Genomic DNA, 20165 nt, shown 5'->3' with positions numbered 1-20165 from the left:
CTGTCTCCCCAGTACTGTCCAACTTTGTTCATTTAGGATTCCCCAATGCTTGGCAGAATGCCTGGCACATAGTAAGTGTTCAATAAATATTAATTAACTGAATGAATAAATGAACAAATGATGAAAAGCTCCAAAATACATCTCACCAACTTTACATACTGTGTAACTTTGAAAGCTAACTTAAGTCCTTTCTTCAACAAAGCACTGTATAAATGATGGCTGTGAGTCAGTTATTTCTGGCATCTGATGCAAATTACTCTGCCTCCAGCCCTTCCCTGCATGCCCAACCTCTCCCCTCTCTCAGGGCTGCCTCGCTGTGCCCGGGGACCTCCACTGGTGCTGATTTACCTGGACGTCCTGCTGCACCAGGTCCTCGCTCACTACATCATCCTCCTCCCTGGTTCCCTGGGCAGAAAGACAAGGAACACATGGTTCAGATACCAGAGCCAGGACAAAGTCTGGATGCCAGTGGTAGAGACAGGGAGGACTGGGAAAACCGTGGTGGCCCAGAGTGTCCAGGAGAAGAGACTGACAGCAGCCACTGGATCAAGACCACAGCACCTGGGAATTTCCTGGGCGGTCCAGTGTTTATGATCCGAGCTCTCACTGCTGAGGGCCTGGGTTCAATCCCCGGTTGCAGAACTAAAATCCCACACGCCACGCAGTGCAGCCAAAAAAAAGAAAAAGAAAAAAAAAGACCACGGCATCTATTTTGCAGCAAATCATAGGGCCCCTCCCACTGGCTTCTCCCTCATCCTTGGAGCTTGGACCAAACAGAGGAGTCCTGAGAATAACCAAGGTCTTCCTAGGTGCCTCCACCCCAGAGGAAGCCTTGTACTGAGAACATCTCTGAGGATAGGACTGCTGCCACAAGTCCTGGCATGGCCCACGAGGCCATCCAACAATATCACAGGGGTCAAAAGTCTGCATATTTGCATTCTGTTAGGGGCTCCCATATCTTAAGCCAAGGAATTCACCAATGAGGATTTGAGACTGGGGGCCTGAGATCTGAGCTCACAAGCTGTGAAGGCACCAGATCCTATTTGTGTTCCTGTCACTCCACCTACACCCTACGCCCCATCAGACAGAGGGGGATACTCATAGGGGCCAGGGGCCAGCCATACCGGGCTCCCAGTTATGTGGGCAGAGGTCAAGCCTATGCTTATCTCCTGTTCCCCCTGAACTGTGCATTTCACTATCTCAAACCCCCTGGTTCTCTTTGGGAGCGAGACTAAGGAGACAGAGCCGGTACGCTTACAATCCGTGCCATGTAACCGCCTGCTAGATGTTAGATATTGAGGAGGCCACACCTTTGACTCCAAGATACAGGCTGGCACGCTCCTGTCTGGAACATGAGCTTTGAAAATGGGGGCAAAGGCCACGCTTTCCCACTCTTGAAGATCATCTCCTGATAATTCCGCAGCTGCGTAATACCGAATGAGGATAGTTATGGTAACAAGAGGAAAAGAACTGGGAGCAGCTGCTGTAAGATGAGGGGAGGGAGGGCAATGAAAGAAACAAAGAGGTGGCTTTATATATAAATCTTCCTAAAAGTTTGGTCCTTGGAGCTGGACTTGAGATACCTCAATGCCTGTTCCCAAGGGGCTGAGCAGGGAGAGGAGAAGCAGCAGGGTGGGATGTGTACTCCAGCCACTGCAGTCGTGCAGAATGCAGGCCTGCTGTTGCCAGAGCTTTCGATTATTCAAAAGAATCTAGAGATCTGGTTTTGGACCAAAATCTCCCTAGTTTTAAATGTTAGCAACTAACTCAAAGTGTTTTTTTAAAAAAAACGTATGTGGGGGGAAATGAACAAAGGAAGAAACCCAACTTGGGCAGGCAGAACTCAGCCACGGACACCAGTGTGCAGCATCTTTACGCTCTTTTTTATGTCATCCGTGGGTGGGAGGGAGTAGCAGGGCTTGGCTATGGGGGAATGCCACGCAGGCAGCTCCAGAGATGCTATGACCCCGCTGGCGCCCCTGCTGGTGAGCTCAGGTAGGTGCAGCGGCTGGGGAAGCCTTGGCAGGAGCGAGGCTGGAGAGGAGGGGGAAGGGGTACGTGCGGAGAGAGGAAGGAGGACACAGGAGCACAAGAGAGACAGGGTATGTGAAAAGAAATGCAGGTCACCTGCCTGTGCAAGCCACGGGGGACAGAATAGACCCTGGACGCTCAGATTCCACACCCAGGTGAGCCAGAGAGAAACCATCTCAAGTTTGAGGATAAGATGGGCAGAGGGAGGGGGGAGGCCACAAAACACCAAGGAGGACTTTACATGTGAAGAACCACCAAGGAGGCCCTCACGGGCCACCCTGTTTGGGAAAACAGGGAGAAGGTGCTCACAGCCCCCTGCACCCTGGCAGAGAGCTCGGGGAGGGCCCCAAGGTGGACCAACCTGCAGCAGGACCACGAGCATCTTCTGGAAGTGACCAGAGGTGTCCCCAATGACGTCAGCCTCCAGGTCTCGCTCGTAGGCTGCGGGGAAGGAACACAAGCTCTAGTCCCATCCCCAGGACACCCCAGGAAACCAGGATAAAAGTCCCTGCTGCCCCTAAAATGATCAGATATTTGTTACAAATCCCAGTCTCCGTGACAGCCATGGCAAGACCCGGGGTGTATTTTCACAGTTCTCTGTACTGACCCATGATGTGATGAGATGGAATCTGCCCAAGTCTCTCTATCCCCACCTGCGCTGTCCTACCCCAGACACCGTCGTCGCTCACCTGGAGAGTGGCTACGGCCTTCTGACTGTTCTCTCTGCTTCTCCAATCCACAGCAACATGGGTGACTGTCTTAAAGCCCACAGTCATCGTGGGCGCCTGTTTCCCACTGGGCTTGGAATAAACACTGTCTCTCTCTCTTGGCCTACACGGCCCTGTGTAATCCGGTCCTGCCCTAGGCTCTAGGCTCGCACTGGATACCAGGCTTATTCTGCTCAAGGGCCTTTGGTCTTGCCATTCCCTCTCCTGGGTCTTCTTCCCCACTCTGTGTACAACTGGATCCTTCTCATTTCCTCCCAAGACAGGCTTCCCTGACCACCTGTCTGAAGCACGTCCTCCCCAGTTAAAGTCGGATGCTTGTTCTCTGTTTGTTTCTTTCATAACACTTCACCACAACAAGTCACCGTCATGTTTATTTGTTTACCTGTTTATTATCTGTATCCCTCACTACCTCGTTAATCTATAAGCTCTCAGGCAGGAACTATACGGATGCCCACCGCCATATCCTGAGAACCTAGCACACTGCCCAGCACGGAGCAGGTACTTATTGGATGGATGGACAGAACAGAGGGAAGGAGAAAAAAAAGGTGAATGGGTAGAGTCTTAGGGTCCCTACTCTTGTGATCACCTTCATTATGCATCTGAAAAACCCTGAATGGCCCCTCCCGCTCTTCTCACCATCTTTGTACGCTGCCACCAGCTGGTGGATCTGCTCGTTGGTCCGCGAAGCCAAGATCTCAATGAGGCACTTCTCATCGGTACCAATGCCCTGGGAGAGGGGAAGGGGCATGTGAGTCAAGGGTTGGGATGGGAGGCCACCAGCCCCGAGATGGGAACCTGGGGTGGTCAGAGCAAGGAAACCCGCAGCACTCAGGGTGCCCCTAACACAGCTCTTAGGCACCACGCTGGAGCTGCTGCCCCGAGACGGGGTTCTAGTGCCACCTCTGCCTGAAACTTGCTTTGCGACTGCTCATTAAAAAACTTTATCTTTCTGCACCTCTCTTTTCTCATCTATAAAATGGAGATGATACTAGTTGCTCTACTGAACTCACAGGAAGAATGAGAAGGTGATAACCTCTTACATGGTTACGTTTATTAGTTAGAAACAAATTCATGTTTACTAGCTCATCTGAGGCAAAGATCATAGCACTTTATAAACTGTAAAGTGCTAAGTACACTCGAGGGCATTTGGTCTCCCGCCGCTTGGTGGGGAGCGACTTTCTACCTCCACTAGCCTGGGCTGCCCCTCAGATCCTGAACACACCTCCTCAGCCGCTCCTGCCCTTTCCTCTCCAGCCCACTCTGATCAAACCAAATCCTCTCCAGGCTCTGGGCCCAGCTCGATCCTCTCACCTTCTGTGATGCCCTCTCCAGCCACCCCGAGCCCAGGGCCTGTCCTCATGACCTCCTTTAACATGCCCTTGCCCTTTGGGTGTTGGACACAATCTGTCTCCACTTCCCTGTGTCCTGCTTCCTCGGGACTGTAAGCTGCTGGGGTGGGCGTGTGGGCCAAGGGCCCCATTTCACAGGGTGGGCCTCACACCGACACCTGTCCCACCTCTGTCCATCTGGAAGAGACTGTGGCGCCCTCTGGGATAAGATTTGGGCAAGCTGCCTCCAAGCAGGGCACACACGCGGGGTGGGTGCAGGGCTCACTGAACGCTTGCTGGAGAGGTTGGAATCTCCCATTAACCACGCCCCCAACCCTCACACATGCGCAGACCCACGCTTCATACCGAGATGGCGTCTTTAATTTCTTTGGCATCGCTATAGGCAGGTGGCCTCATGAGACCCACAATCAGTCGTTCAAACTTCCCTGTCAGCTCGTACTTCAAGTCTGCAATGAGGTCCTGGTTGCGGGGCAGAGGGAGGAGGAGAGAGAAGAGCAGTTATAATGATAAGGATTACATTTAATGAGCACTTACTCTGTACAGGCACTGGACTAAGTAATCTCACTTAATCCTCATTCGTGGAGGTACGTACCATCATCAGCCTTCAGAAATGGGTTTAAAGACATCAGGTAACCTCCCCAGAGGCACGCAGCTAGCAAGTGGCAGGATTCAAGTCCACAGCACTGTGCCTCTTCCCCGCCGTTGTCTGTTTATTTGTTCACTGTGTGTCTCTCCCACGGTCCGTGAGTCCATAGGGTTAACACCCTCAGGTCTTATTCACCTGTGTAGCCCTAACCCCTAACACAGTGCCCAGCGTAAAGCAGGTGCTCTAAATGTTCCCGTGGCTGAATGGCCCCTGCCTGAGAGAAGAAAAAAGGAGGGGACTTCCCTGGTGGCGCAGTGGTTGAGAATCCGCCTGCCAATGCAGGGGACACAAGTTTGATCCCTGGTCCGGGAAGATCCCACCTGCCACGGAGCAACTAAGCGCCACAACTACTGAGCCCACGCGCCCGCAACTACCTAAGCCCTTGCTCCGCAACAAGAAGCCACTGCAATGAGACGCCCACGCACCGCGATGAAGAGTAGCCCGCGCACAGCAACAAAGACCCAACACAGCCAAAAAAAAAGAAAAAGAAAAAAGGAGGGCTGAAGTGCCAGCACAGAGGCTGACCTGGAGTAAAATACTCAGAAAAGGCCCTGAACACACAGGTGAATGAAATCATTCACCACCCCCCATCCCACCCGCCCTCTGGTTGCCATGGTTACCTTGCCATAGAGAGACTTGTAGTTCTGGCAGATCTCCTGCCTCTGCCTGTTGCTCCGGGAAGTAATCAGCTCCAGTATGGCCTCCTTGTCACTGCCTAGAAGAGGGGAGGCACCCGTCACCCTACCCCAACCTGCCTCCAGGAAGCCCACCAGGGCTGTTCCCTGCAAGTCCTCAGCATCAGCCTTCTGCTCACGTGAGGCAGTGACGTTGGAGGGGGGAATCTATGGGGACCTGACAAGCCACCACTGAGAGAGATCCTAGCACATGTAGCATCGGAGCTCAGAGGGCCCGTGCTCTAGCTCATCACACGGATAAGGAAACTGAGGCCCAGAAAGGAGCAACAACTCACCCAAGGTCTTCTAATGAGCCTGGCTTAGAAAAACCCAGGTGTCCTAACGCCCAGGACAGGGTTATTTCAGTGATAGGGAAAAGGAAAGAGAATAAGCAGCAAATTCAGGGTAGTGCTTACCCCCAAGAGAAAAGACAGAGTGATGCTATCAGGAGGGCGACCCACCATGGAGGTTTCAACTATAGGAGGAAGTAAGTGCTATTTCTCAAGTTGGGTGGCAGGTCTATGGGTAAAGTTTCTCCTACTCTTTAGATCTTTTTATTCGAATAGTTCATTATAAAACTATAATAATAAAGAGAGGAGACCAAAGAATGACCGAGTACATCTCACCATCCCACCCCACTGCCCACCAAGAGGGCTATCCCTTTGGTATGGGGACACCCTCAAGCCCAGCTGAATCCCGCTTCTCTTCCTGAGGGCCCCACTCCTGGGGGCCGAGCACCCACCGAAGCCCTTCATGGCGTTGTACAGAGTCTCGGCATCCTGGCTGGGGTCAAAGTCGGGGAAGTCGTGAATGGAGCCGCGGTACCTGGCGCCCTGTGGAGAGAAGAGCAGAGGGTGAGGTGCTGGCCCTGAACGGGGTTCCCAGCCCTGGCCACAGGATACAGGTCCCCACTGTCCCTAAAATGATCAGATATTGGTTACAAATCCCAAAACTCACCCTCCGTAATGGCCACGGCAAGACCCAGGGGTGTATTTTCACAGTTCTCTGAAGAGACCCGGGACGTGGTGAGATGGAATCTGCCCACTTCTCTCTATCCCCACCTGCACTGTCCTACCCCAGACACCGTCGTCGCTCACCTGGAGCGTGGCTGAGCTCCCTGCCCCTAAAATGGAGCGCTGGCTACAGAAAGCCCGGGCAAGGGTACGGAGGACTCTCCCTGTACCTCCTGCCACCGCCTGCCCCAAGGGTGGTACCATTTCCCCACGGGAGGAGCGCTCGGCCAAGCCCCCGGCTCTGCACCACTTTCCCAGGAGCCGGGAGAGATAAAACCCAGACTGAGTGCAGGGGGTGGGAATGATTCCTGCAAAAGTAACCAGAGCTCCACATATGTCTATGTACAAAGCCCTTTCACCTCCACGAGTGTGATTTTTTTTAGTGTCTTGTAGAAGCGCTTCAGATGATCTCTATCATGGAAACAAAGAAACCGAGCCCCACAAAGGGAAGCCACTTGCTGGGGTCACACAGAACCCACATCTCTCTCCAGTTCCTCTTTGCTCTCTAGCTCCAGAAACCTTGCAGCTGCCAGCTTCTGAGGGTGGGGTCCTGGCCCAGGGTGGGGGGCCCAGAGCCACCCTCAGAATCAACACCCAGATGAGGTGCTGCTCTTCTGGGCCCAGTAAACTGAGCCATGAACTGGCATCTGAGGACAAGCTGGCTGGGTCCTTGGGACAAAGGCGGGGAGAGGCAGAGCCAGAGAATCTTAGACATCGAAGCTGAATGCACAATGGGCTGGTTCACAGAGAAGTCAGATGTGGGTCAGCCATGGGGCCCCGGAGAGCAGCGAGAGCTGGGATAGCCGTGGATACCAGAGCCCAGGGCACTAAGCACACAGTGCAGTGACAGGGCACTTAGCCTGTGCCAGGTCCGATGTGAGGGGCCGAAGATTCAGGGAGAAAGAAGACCCGAGCCTGACTTTCATGAGCTTCTGACCCAGTGGAGGAGAGAGACTAGAACACAAATTAGCATAGAGCTCGTAATAAATACCCCACAACAGAGGCAAAGCGACTTGGGAAAACAGTGGAGGGCAATTCCAGGTGCATGAGGGAACCAGGACAGGCTTCATGGGAGGGGCAGGGTGGCTCGCATAACTGTGCCTAGAGCATTAAGAAGTGCACGGCAGCAAATGAGCCTCCGACCACCTCCTGTGTCTCCCGGCACCTGCACTGCAGGACCCGGCCTGGCATTTGAACGCTCTGTTGGTTTATGTCAGCCGTTGCTGGCTCCTCCAAGGTATGCATGCGTGGGTGCAGGGTTGCTATTTAAAGTTCTGGCAGGGAAGATGACCAGAAAGGGAAACGGCCCTCTTCCCGCCACCCGTGAATCCCCTGCAACCTGATCACACCGCTGGGCAGAGAAAGAAAGAGTGACACACGCCAGATACCCAGACCAGAAAAGAGATACTCCCTTTAGAAAGCTCCACGCGTACCTGTCTTGATGTATTCCCAGCAGCTAGCTCAAGGCTTGCCACAACTAGGCACCATTTGTTTCCTAGGTGGATAGGTGTACGAGCAGACACAGGACTGTGAACATACCCTGAGCAATCAAAGAAGACTTCCTGGAGGAGAAGGCTAAGCTGAGCCCAAAAGGATGAGCAACAGCTGGCCAAGGGGTGGGGGAGGGAAGGAAAAGGCTTCATACAGAGAAACAGCATGGCAAAGGCCTGGAGCCAAGAGCATACAAGAACAGTCAGGAAAGCAAGCCCAGATTCTTCAGGGCTCTTGCGGATGCCCAAAGTTGCCAAGATCTTGGGATTGTAAGTGGGCAGGAGGGAGGGAGGAGGAGAGGGGAAGGATGGAAGCGGAGCCCCCAGGAAGAAGGGAAGAGGTCCCAGCAGTAAGCTGACACCTTCTCTCCTGCTTCTGCTCCCCCCTCTTCCCTCCTCACCCAGTACAGTCGTTGAGGCAGCATTTGGGGCAGAGGCTGCAGCTGAAAGATGAGGCCATGCCATGCTGGAGGACAGGAAGTCCAACTGCTGACACAAGTCCCGATCAAAACGCTCCCTTAGGGCTTCCCTGGTGGCGCAGTGGTTGAGAGTCCGCCTGCCGATGCAGGGGACATGGGTTCGTGCCCTGGTCTGGGAAGATCCCACATGCCGCGGAGCAGCTGGGCCCCGTGAGCCATGGCCGCTGAGCCTGCGCGTCCGCAACGGGAGAAAACGCTCCCTTAGAGGCGGGCTTGGCCAGCTGCAAGTCGGTCTCTCTCCCATGTGGCTCTTTGCACAACAATAGTAAGTAGCCCATCAGACTAGTTATCCCAGCACCCTGCAGGATCACAGCCACGGGGAGAGGGCGGCGCAGGGGGGCCCCAGCACTGGTCACATTTAGAGATGCAGGGACAGTCCTTCAAATCACCCAGGTTTCCCATCATTGGTCATTCTCACACCAACCTGGTGAATTTACATCTCCAAGGGCCACCTGCACAGCTGTCCCCACTTCTCCACCTCACCCTGACTGCCTGCCACTCCTCTGGCACACAGGTTCCTGGCCTCAGGTACCGGCGAGGGGAGGGGAGAGAAGAGGAGAAAGGACTTTCTACCCTGAAATATTCAGCAGGCCCCAGTGCCAGCTGGTGAGCAGCCTGGACCCCAGGCTCCACCCAGGCTGCTGCTAGAGCAGGAGTCCCGAGGCCGCTCGGGAACCTAAGCCACATGAGTCAGAGACGTGGCTGCCCCACCAGGACTCCATCTGGAGCAGGCCCGACCCAGGCCTCCCCACCAACACCTGCCACTCTCGCCCTGTCCCCTCACCTTCACGTCAAACCCAGAACATCCCTGTGAAATGAAGGCCACAGAGCCATGCCTCTGGGCCTTTCTATGACACCACACTATTTCTATGACTTTGGGCCTCAGGGTCCCCCCTTCTGGAAGGAGAGAGGGAGAACTGACACAGAGATCACAGTAGAAGTAACTGGGGGCGGCCTGGACCAGAGAAAAGAGGGAGTGGCTTGTTCTGTGCCTCTGTGTGTGTGTGTGTGTGTGTACACGTGTGTGCACGCATGTGTGTGTTGGGAAGGGGTGCACAGGAGCAGAGTTGGGGTGCTAATAATTGGGAGCATTAGACACAAACTTCAGCTCAGTGGAAGGAAGCCCTTTCTCACTCTTCCGTAGCACAGGCAGTCCCCGACTGATCCAACTTCGATATTCAAAAAGTGATACACTTTCAGTAGAAACTGTACTTCGAATTGTACATTTTGATCTTCTCCTGGGCTTGCGATATGCTGTAGGGTCCTCTCTCGTGATGCTGGGCAGCAGGGGCAAGCCGCAGCTCCCAGGCAGCCACGCGACCACGAGGGTGGTCATCGAATACACTGACGGCGATTCTGTACCCAACCATTCTGGCTTTCACGTTAAGTACCGTATTCAATACATTACATGAGATATTCAACACTTTAGTATGAAATAGGCTGTGTGTTAGATGACTTAGCCCAACAGTAGGCTCCTGTAAGAGTTCTGAGCACAGTTAAGGTAGATGAGGCTAAGCTCTGATGGTCAGTGGGGTCGGTGGATTAAATGCATTTTCAACGCATGATGTTTTCAACTAACCATGGGTTTACTGGGAGGTAACCCCACTGCAGGTCAAGGAAGACCTGTATTGTCTTCAGCCACCTTCTTCCTTCTCCCGACCCTTGCACTCCAAGCATCCAACTTGCTTTTACTGCCCTGCACACACTACGTTCTCTCCCCTCTGCCCCTCTGTTCCAGCATCCCCTCTACCTAAAGCACTCTCAGCTCCCTTGCTCTTCCTCAAGTAGCTCTCTCCAGGCAACTTTTCCTATTTCCTCAACCTGCGTGCCCCCAGAGCTCCTTTACTGCTCCCACTAGAGCATTAGCTGTGCATGGGGGCTCCAACGCATCCCATAGGATAAGGGACGCCCTAAGGCTCTGCCATCCTAGGACTCTTGCTTGTAGGATGTCTATGGCTGCTGGTCCGTGGCGACAAGAAAGCACAGGTCAGCTAGGCAGACAGCAGGGTCTGGGAGCACTGGTGCAGGAGTCCAAAGATGTGTGCCCTAGGTCCTGGCCACCCTGGTCTCCCAGGACCTGATCTGTCCACTTGGGTCATCCAGAACCCTGCAATTCGAACGCCTCTCAGGAAGTAACTCTGGGATGATTACTCATGGGAAATGGGTAGCAACAACAACTACGCCTTGGATCTTTGTCTATAACCACTAGCACTCTCTCCTGGTCAGAGAGGCCACTTGTGCAAGTGTGCTCCTCAGAGGCCGACAGGGAGGCCACGGCTAAGACTTTTTTGAGTACTGATCCTACATCATATAACACACTGGGCTCTTCAAACATTGTGAATAGACATCCTTAAGGCCCTTGTTCATTGGGTGGCAAGTCATGAAGATGGGGACAAAGTTTAGCTATCACTGAGCTCAATCACCTCCTAATGGAAACTGGGGGCACAGAGAAGGTAAAGAACTCACCCAAGATCACACAGCTCCTGTATTATGTCTGTGGCCAATAGCTCTACGATTGACATGAGGGACCAAAGGGGCCAAGTCAGGGGTCCCTTTGTTTTATTCTCCCTTTTCAACCCCACTGTTGCAGTGACCACGTCTTTTTCTCTGAGGCCAGCCAACAGGGCAAACCCTGGCCCAGAGCAACACCTAGCTCTGACCAAGGACGGAACCTAATCCTGGCCACACACAGGAGTAGAAGCTCTGATACACCTCCAATTCCACAGCCCAGCAAAGCGCTCAGACAGCGTGAAAGACTGGTGTCTCCCAAGCCAGGGAAACTTAATCCCAAATGCATGTGACAGAGAGGACCCAAATCCACCTCCAGAGCAGAGAGGACCCTCTCTAATGCTTTTGCCTATCCAGTATCCATCTCCCTTCCTGGGGGAACCACTCTTGGGCCAGGCAGTTCAGGTGGGACCAGCTCTACCACCTGGATCCAAGTTACCCAGGCCCAGCCAATGAAAACCAAACCCAAGACTTTCCCTGGAATCGTTTGGTATAAATTATGTTGTATCCTGCACGCTGCCCAGGAAGCAGAATGGAAGCCTAGAGCTGCTGCTGATGGCTGGTATGAATAATTAAGGAAGAATGTGTCCAAGAATGAAGCCACCCAGAGGAGGCCCAGTTCACGGAGGCAGGATCCTGACAATATCACATGGGCCCCTGGATCCAGCCAGACCTGAAGCCCTGGGCTTCTCAGTCATGTGAGCCAATACACCTCCTTTCTGCTTAGGATGTTGTGTGTTGTCATCGGTCACTTGCATCTGAAAGAGCCGTGACTTATATAATAGGAGCAAGCAAAGCCTGAGAACCTCTCCAGCTCTTTTGTAACTGAAGGTACCAGGGATCTGTGCTGCAGGCACAGTGAGAAGCCCAGGCCCAGGGGAAGGACTATAGGAGGGGAAAGCCTCCTTACCTGTGCTAGCTTGGCCATGGTCTCGAGTTCTGCAGCAGACAACACTGTGGAGAAAAAAGAAATGCCATGAGATTCCTCTGCACTCTGATTCCCTCCATTCTTTCCCCTAAATTTCCTCAGCCTCGTTCCTTTCAAGGGAGAGTGTGCTCCCGCAGCTGTTTTCCAGCTGCCTCCAGCCCTTCAGGTTAAATCACACCCAAAGACCCAGCTCAGGGCCAGGCGCAGTTTTTGGAGGATAATGGACGGACTAGCCAGTGTCCAGATGCTCACAGCAGGATGGGAAAGACTCTTGGAACCAGGAGAACTTGAAAGAGGGAAAGGGCACGACCACTAACCAGCACGACTCCTCCAAGGCCACGCAGGGCACTTTCCCAGATGCTGTCTCACTTAATCCTCACAGCAATCCTTCCTGGAGTCAAATTCCCCTTTTTTATAGAGGAGGAAACTGAGGATGGGGGTTCAGGGAGGTTAAATAATTTGCCCAAGATCATACATCTTAAAACTGAATTCACTATATATGAAATCAACAAGGACCTACTGCATAGCACAGGGAATTATATTCAATATCTTGTGATAACATAAAATGGAAAAGAATCTGAAAAAGCTGAATCACTCTGCTGTACACCTGAAACAAACACAACATTGTAAATCAACTATACTTAAATTTAAAAGAGACCCTGGGGCTTCCCTGGTGGCGCAGTGGTTGAGAGTCCGCCTGCTGATGCAGGGGACACGGGTTCGTGCCCCGGTCCAGGAAGATCCCACATGCCGCGAAGCGGCTGGGCCCATGAGCCATGGCCGCTGAGCCTGCGCGTCCGGAGCCTGTGCTCCGCAACGGGAGAGACCACAACAGTGAGAGGCCCGCGTACCACAAAAAAAAAAAAAAAAAAAAAAAAAAAAGACCCTGAATTCAACAAAGTCTAGATCCCAGGGTCCATGCCATCTGCACCATGCATGCTCTCTTTCCAAGTCACCATGAACAGTTCCAGAATTCGGGGCTTAACAGTCTGTAGATGGGCACCCTCAAGGGGCTCTGGGTCACCTGTTGCAAATATCTGACGGGCTATGGTTTCTTTAGCATCTACTCCTATAAGGCACTGCTCTGGGCACTGAGGATATACCAGTAAATAAAAGAGACTTTCTAAAACATGTGCTTTGCTGGAGCTTCCTCTATAATGGGGAAGGATAACAAACATATGATAAAACCTAAGGAGAAAAGATGAAGCTTGGTTGGGAGAGAGTGACAAGGGGTGTGATCTCAGATGGAGTGGCCAGAGGCCTCATGAACCACGTGGCTACCTGAAGGCAGTGAGGTCAGTGTGGCTGATACAGCGGCAGGGAGTGAGGTGGGGACACTGGTAAGACGTGGCATCAAGGGACCAGTGCCTAAGGCCACTGTAAAGACTTGGGTTTTTCTCTGATGGGACAGATCATGGGTGAGGGTGGGCAACTGAACAAACAGGACACACGACCTCACTGAAAGGGGTGTCAGGACACAGGGTCTGCAGTGAAGGAATAAGAAACAAAGATATCTAAAAAGAAAGGTAAAAAGGGACATTGCTGCTTTGGAAAGGGGTTAGAGAAGGGGGAGCGGGGGAGCTACTGAGCACTCTCTGCAGGAGGGCAGAGATGGAAGAGCCACAATCTTCTTGGGATGTGAGGAGAAAGAAGGACCAGTGCTGTCCATTGTAGTCAGGACTGCACGGTTTGATCTTTTTAAACCATGTCTACGTATTACTTTTTTAAAGTAAAAATAACAAACTCTATCAGACTTATATCCAGTAAGAGCTACAAGGAACTGAACCAGAACAGAGGGTAGAAACAAAGGAGATGCGTAACCTCAGTGTTTTCCAGTTCTTCACATACCATCACCCCTACGCCACCCCACTCCGCCAAAAAAAAAAAAAAAACAACAACAACACTGAGGGGAAATCAGCCCCTGATCTCAGCCCATAATCCTGCTCTCTCACTCTGGGGCCACAGGAGACATGTGACACAGCAGGGAGAACATAGGTTTGGAGTCAGACAGACAGACCTGGATTCAAGTCTGTTTTGTCACTTACCAGCTATGTGAGCTTGGGCACGTTGCTCATCTCTGAATTCAAGCTTATCTTAAGTACAGAACTGGGGCTTTCCCCTTTCTGCCTTGGAGAGTTGGAGGATGAGACCCAACTTATGTCAAGGCCAAGCCAGAGACGTAAATGGTGGCATTCAGTGTGCTAGGGGGACATTCTGAGGACAGGGCTTTGCCATGTTTACCCATGTGTCCCCACTGCCTGAATACAAGTCCCCCAAACTACAGTCAGCAGACAGATGTGAGATGATGGGCTTGGGAGTGAAGAGCAGAGGGCAGTGATCTGCCTGTAACCGCAGCGAGCTGACAGCAGAGCTTGAGGAAACCCTGCTGTTTCCCTGACAACCAGGGGCCCTTTGGTACAAACTTGAGCTCTCCTCAGGAAATAGAAACTCCCCCGAGGGGGAGCAGGAACCCACATCTACCCTAGGGTCTGGCCAGGAGCCAGCTCTGGGTTTCCCCAGGTCTGGGGGATGGTATGGGCAAAATACATGTGACACAGCAGGGAGAACATAGGTTTGGAGGGAGCTCCAGGGCCGGCAGAGAAAAAGGGACTGCATGAGGCCCAGGAAGTCAGCTGAGGCCCGTCACCTGCACCTCCAGCCTCGAAGCATTTTCCTTTGGCCTTGTTGCTGGAAACTTCAGCTGCTGGCGGCAGCCCAGGCCCATCTGGACGGCTCAGAGGAGGAGCCTCCAAGTCTTTGGGAAAATACTCTCAGCTCTGAGAGCAGTTTATATGTGCCTCTTGTGAGTGCACGTCTTGTGTATACATGGAAAGCAAACTTCCAGAACTAGATGTTCTGATTGCAGTTCAGGGGGGCCAGGCTCCCACAGCCCCTCCTCTGAGGTTTCAGGGAAGCTCTGGAGCTAATCACAGAGGCGCCATCTACCCTGGCTTTACGAGGGGCTCTGATCCCTCCCAGGGCGACCCAGACCACACTTCCCAGGTTGCCTGAATAAATGTTTTATATCCAATGTTTCAGAACCCCAGAGGGCCCTTAACAATTACTTCCAAGCCCCTCACTTTCTAGATGAAGTAAAGGCATCTCAGGGAGGATAAGTGACTTGCCAGGCCCAGACAATGGCTCACATCCCTGCATCCCACCCCCGGGTAATAACACGCTGGGACGTTAGGAAGAGGCCAAAGGAAAAGACCCAGGTTCTGGTTCCCAGTCTGCCCCTCTGTAACCACAGACAAGCCAGGTTGTCTCTCTAGACCTCAGTTTCTTCATCTGCACAATGTGCATAATATCACTCCCTCCTTGGGAAAAGCCAGAGTGGATGTGAGAGGCTTTTGTAGGTATCAACCAGGGATTTTCACAGCAAAATCTCAGAATAACAGTCCTAGGAGAGTTCTCCCCCAAGGCCACAGGACTCCTCTCTATCCCCACCCCACCCCCAATAGGCAAGTTTCACCATCTTGGTTGAAATAGCTTCTCAAGACTGGCAGCTATGGCCGCTATACACCAGTGCCTCTCTCCTCTCAGGAACCCTGAATCTCTTTGGATCTGGATTTCCATGAAGGCTCATCATGTCAGATCATTCCAGAAACCCATTTTCCAGAAACCCATTCAACGATAGAGCTGATGGTGGCCTTGTGCTGCTGTGGCCACCTCCTGCCTCAGTCCTTTAGGCTGTAAGCAATCAGGACTCGCTCCAGAAGGAACACTCTGGGGTAGAGAGTACCAGGGCTGGCTCAACCACCACTGCCTAACTATAGCACTGGGGAAACCGAGAGCCAGACAGAAGGTCTTGTCCAAGTCCTGCAGAAGGACAGAGTCACAGCTCTGCTCCCCACCAATTAGTAATTTTGTAAGTTACCTAAATATGAATCTCAATTTCCACATCTACAAGATGCATATGAAGTCCCAAACATTTACAAAGGAGGCAGGGTGGCATTGTAATAAAGAATGTGGGCTTTGTAGTCATGGCCTGAGTTCAAATCTTGACTGCTCATGACCTTGGGGGAGTTACATCATTTCTCTCTGACTCGGTTTCTTCATCTCAGAAATGATAATCTCATAAGGTTTTTGTGAAAATTCAATGAAGTAAGGCAGGTAAAATACTTAGCATGGTCAGGTTCAGAGTAGATGTTTAATAAGTGGTAGCTTCTGTTATCACAATCACCGTTATTAGAGCAGTGGTCTCCAAAGTGGGGTACTGGGCACAGTGATCCATTGGGGTGCAGAATGAGAATATTACAACTTTCTAAATTGATCTTGCCCTTTCATGTTCCATTGTTGATGTTCGCTATACATATATAAAGTTAAAGATGCGTATTACGGCTGATACAAGTACACAATCAAGAGTTTGGACTTGGGACTTCCCTGGTGGTACAGGGGTTAAGACTCCGCACTCCCAATGCAGGGGGCCTGGGTTCGATCCCTGGTCAGGGAACTAGATCCCACATGCACGCCGCAACTAAGAGTTCACATGATGCAACTAAGGAGCCCGCCTGCCGCAACCAAAAAAAAAAAAAAAAAGTTTGGACTCGATGGAATGAAGCAGAGGAAGGAGAAGAAAGAGGGGAGAAGAAACACCGGCATAAGAGAAAGCATTTCTGTTCTCAAGACGTAGCCTGTGGGCTTTGGTGGAACAGAGCGTACTTCTGAGAGGAGAGAGGAGATGTTGAGTAGTAGGGGGTGAGATCAGGTGTGGAGGGTAAGGGCAAATTGAGAAAAATTTTATAACCTGGAAGATCATGCAAAAAACAATCACCCAGACCCCTGCGCCCCAGGAGTGCCGGAGGGACTCTGCCCACTCATCTCCAACGGCCCCCCTTCGATGCAGGCCCTCTGAACTCCGCACTCATGGCCGCTGACACCCGTCCTGATCTGTCTGCCTTCGCCTTCCACCTCTTCACCCACTACCACACCCTCTCCCCCCAAACCAGGAATCTCTTCCACTGGCATTTTCTAACCAGCCTTCTGGCAACAAAACCAGTGCCTTTTCAATTCTGGCTTTATTAATACCACCTGGGGAGTTTTTCGAACTTACCAACACATAAGGCCACCCCCAGAGATTCAACAGGCCAGGGATGAAGCCTGGGCTTTGGTAATTTTTGAAAACTTTCCTAGGTGATTCTGCTAACTTTTCTAGGAAGCCAGGAGGGATTTCTCCCACCTCTGAACCACAGTGTGACTCTAAAACCATCTACTCGTGAGTGGCTTGGGTCAACCGTTGTGGATTTATCATTCCTCAATTAGATGGAGGCTGCTTGTCTCCAAGGTATTGTGAGGAAAAAAAAAAAATCTGTAAAAATGCACGATAATTCTTAGAGACATGCTCATTCTGTCCCATCTGATAAAGGTTCAGTGGACTTCCCTTCCCTTCCCCCACCTCTGGTGGAAAAACAAGTTTGCCTCCATTTGTACATTCCTTTCAATATAAAGGCATCTGCTGATTCTCTTCTGAGCTGGTTCTAACATCTGCCTGGTCCAGTCACTGATTATTGAGTAGAATAAAATCTTTCGCACATGATCATTTTTATATCTGAGGAATGATTTTACCTTTTCTTTAAAATTACTGTATATGCTTCCTTAATGTACCCTTACTACTAAGTGTGGTTCATAAGCATTGTTGAGTGAAAGGTACTGAGTGGTTTTCAGGCTTTCTTTAGTGACTCCCTTGAAAAATCATAGAATAAAAAGGAATCACCTTGCCTACTGGTTTTCAGACTCATTAAACAGCCAGGAGAGGAAATAACTTGAGGGGTTAAGTAACTTGCCCAGCTCATAAAGAAAGCTAGTGATTAAGCAGAGGCTCACTTTTCAAAACCTATTTATTGAGGGCCTCCTGCATGCCCATTGGCAGGAGGTGGGGGTAGAACAGACAATGAGACAGACGAATCTCCCACCCCACGAAGCTGACAAATTTTTGTGCAGTGATCTGCAAATTTTTTTGATCCTATACACCGCCAGTAACTAAGGAAAAAAAATGATCATGATAAACAAACATATACATTTTTAAGCATAAGATTAAAAGCATATATAATAAGAAGTCTAAGTTTCTTCCGGCATCCCAGAAAATCATCTTAGTGCCTCCCAGGTTGTATGTACCCCCCTTTGGAGGCCCCTGGCCTACAAAATCTAGATCCTTCCCTTTCCCCTTTCCTGATGGCTCCTCCCCCAGTCTGCAGGGAGACACCAAAGACCAGCCCCTCCGCCCTCCAGGACCTGCCTTTAATGAAGCCAGAGTAAATGCCATTCCTGGCCCTGTGCCCGGGCACACCCCCCAGCTCACAGCACTAGGGTTTCTTAGAGAGCAGAGTCTTTCCCTCTCCTGACCCAGAATCATTGATCCTCAGGCAGGATAAGGCCCCAGGATATGGTCCAGGGGCCCCGGGTTTGGAGCTGGACTGGCCTGGGTTGGAATGCTCAGGTCACTTTTGTGAGAGATAGCAAAGCATAGTGTCTCCCAGTACAGAGGCAGGAGCCAGACTGCCTGAGATCAGAGCCTGACCTGTTATTTAGGAGCTGTGTGGCCTTGGGCACATCCTTAACCTCAAATGTAAAATGGGGGGTACAAATTATGCTCACCTCAGAAGAGTTGTGGTGAGCGTGAAAAGAATTAAGACATATCTAGTGCTCAGAAGACGCCCTGGCACACAGGACGCCCTATGTAAGTGTTAATATTCTTTCCACCCTAAACTTTTGAGGGCTGAGTTTCCACATCTGCAAAACGGGCATGGTAACAGCATCTAACACAGGGTTCAGCCAGGGCCTGGTGAGTTAGAAGCGCTCAATAAATAATAAAAATGACTGTTTTACTATTATTTACAAGGACACCCATTTTGCAGATGAGGAACCTGAGGCTCGGATCACCTGCTTTCTCAAGCACTACACCCTTCTGTGGCACCACAACACAGAGCACTCGATTCTCTGGGCAGGGCACTCTACAGTTTGCAAGGCACTTTTTCACATCTCCCATCTTATAATCTCATGAGGGGGCTATCAACCTCATCCTCATTTTACAGGTGGGGGATCTGAGGCTCCGAGAACCCAAGGACAGGCACTCCTCCTTAGCCAGTCTGGGGGTGGGGTGAGTGGGGAGGGTTCTCAAGCCCAGGAGGAAAGGGAGTATGGCTGGATTCCAAACCAAGAAGTTTAAAAGGATGAATAAAGGCACCCTCACCCAAGACTTCCTCTCCTCTTTTGAGAGGGAGGTAGACGGACATGCTTGCTCGAAAATCAGGGTAGAGACCACATCCTGTGCTTTGTCCCCACCCAGGAAGCATCTTAGAGGGGTTGGGTGGGGTGAGGCTGGTGACACTACTGGACCTCCCTGGAAAATTCTAGAATGGCCATGAAGAAAAGCCAGGCAACTCCAACCCATTTTACCAGCTGGGTGCCCTGGGCACAGCTCCTGTCCCTCTAGAGAGGCAGGCACTAAGGCTCAGAGGGTAGGCGTGTCCCCGGGGCTCCAGGTGGCTAGTGGCAGGGCAGAGGCTGGGACTGGGTGTGGCTGGAGCCTGGTGGCCCAGGGCTCCCTCTGAGTGCTGCAGTGCAGATGGTCCAGACGCTGGCGGCTACCCAACACTGCAGAGCTCCCCGACCCTGTCCCAGGAACAAGCCCCAAGAGGGCAGGTCCCCGACTTCCCAGGCACAGCCCCCTCCTCTGCACATTCACATCCACAGTCTGCCCCAGCAACAGCTGTGACCCTTACCCAGAAACCACAAATATTTTCTGTATCCCAGCAGCCCGCGCCTTGGGAACAAGGAGTGGAAGGCAAAGAAAGATGTCTGAGTGAATGTCACAGCTGCATAGGGGGATAGAGGCCTCTGCCCCACCCTACTCCCACCATCCTAAATCTTAGAACAGTTGAATTCTAGAACACCAGCACTGCAAGGGGCAGCCAGTTCAGCAGACTTCGCCACAGAATGGTAACTGAAGCACAGAGAAGGAAGGGGCTTGCCCAAGGACCCCTGGCACCTGGAACTGTGACCCAGCTTTCCACTGGCCCCTAGGCCAGTGCCCTCTGCCATGGCACAGGGCCTGCCAGCCAGAGGGGCAGGGTCCATGGCAGCTGAAGCTGGGCAGTCATTCACCTCCAAAGGGAGGGCTAAGCAGGTCACGATATCCCATTTGGGTCAGTGGGGCGGGCAATTTAAGGTGTGCTTTGGGTAGAGGGGAGAAGGGGAAGTGAGGGAAAAGGGCAGACCAGGTAAACCAGAGTTCTTTTACAAACCCAGAAGCCGTATGTCCAAATTTGGAATTGTCGGGGAAGACCCATCAGAGTTTAGAGAAAAGGAGGGGGAGGGAGG

General features: G+C 51.8%; 1 protein-coding gene across 4 annotated transcripts in view; it reads right to left on the bottom strand.

The window, feature by feature from the left end:
* ANXA6 (annexin A6) overlaps positions 1-20165 on the bottom strand; it is a 52235-nt gene that overhangs the window by 30877 nt on the left and 1193 nt on the right. For 3 of the 4 annotated variants that reach the window (XM_004280331.3, XM_012536953.3, XM_012536954.3), the window contains exons 2-8: positions 11829-11872; positions 6171-6261; positions 5375-5469; positions 4454-4567; positions 3396-3486; positions 2393-2472; positions 349-405 (exon numbers count right to left, since the gene is read on the bottom strand). In XM_004280331.3, coding sequence (XP_004280379.2) covers positions 349-405; positions 2393-2472; positions 3396-3486; positions 4454-4567; positions 5375-5469; positions 6171-6261; positions 11829-11846 — 546 coding nt within the window. In that variant the 5' untranslated portion in view covers positions 11847-11872. Of the gene's footprint in view, positions 1-348; positions 406-2392; positions 2473-3395; positions 3487-4453; positions 4568-5374; positions 5470-6170; positions 6262-11828; positions 11876-20165 lie in introns of all 4 variants that reach the window. The other variant, XM_049707805.1, reaches the window with a different exon arrangement.

This window comes from Orcinus orca, chromosome 3 (genome assembly GCF_937001465.1).
Source record: "Orcinus orca chromosome 3, mOrcOrc1.1, whole genome shotgun sequence".
Lineage (NCBI taxonomy): Eukaryota > Metazoa > Chordata > Mammalia > Artiodactyla > Delphinidae > Orcinus > Orcinus orca.
Note: the sequence above shows the minus strand (reverse complement) of the source record. Positions and strands in the feature narration are given on the sequence as shown.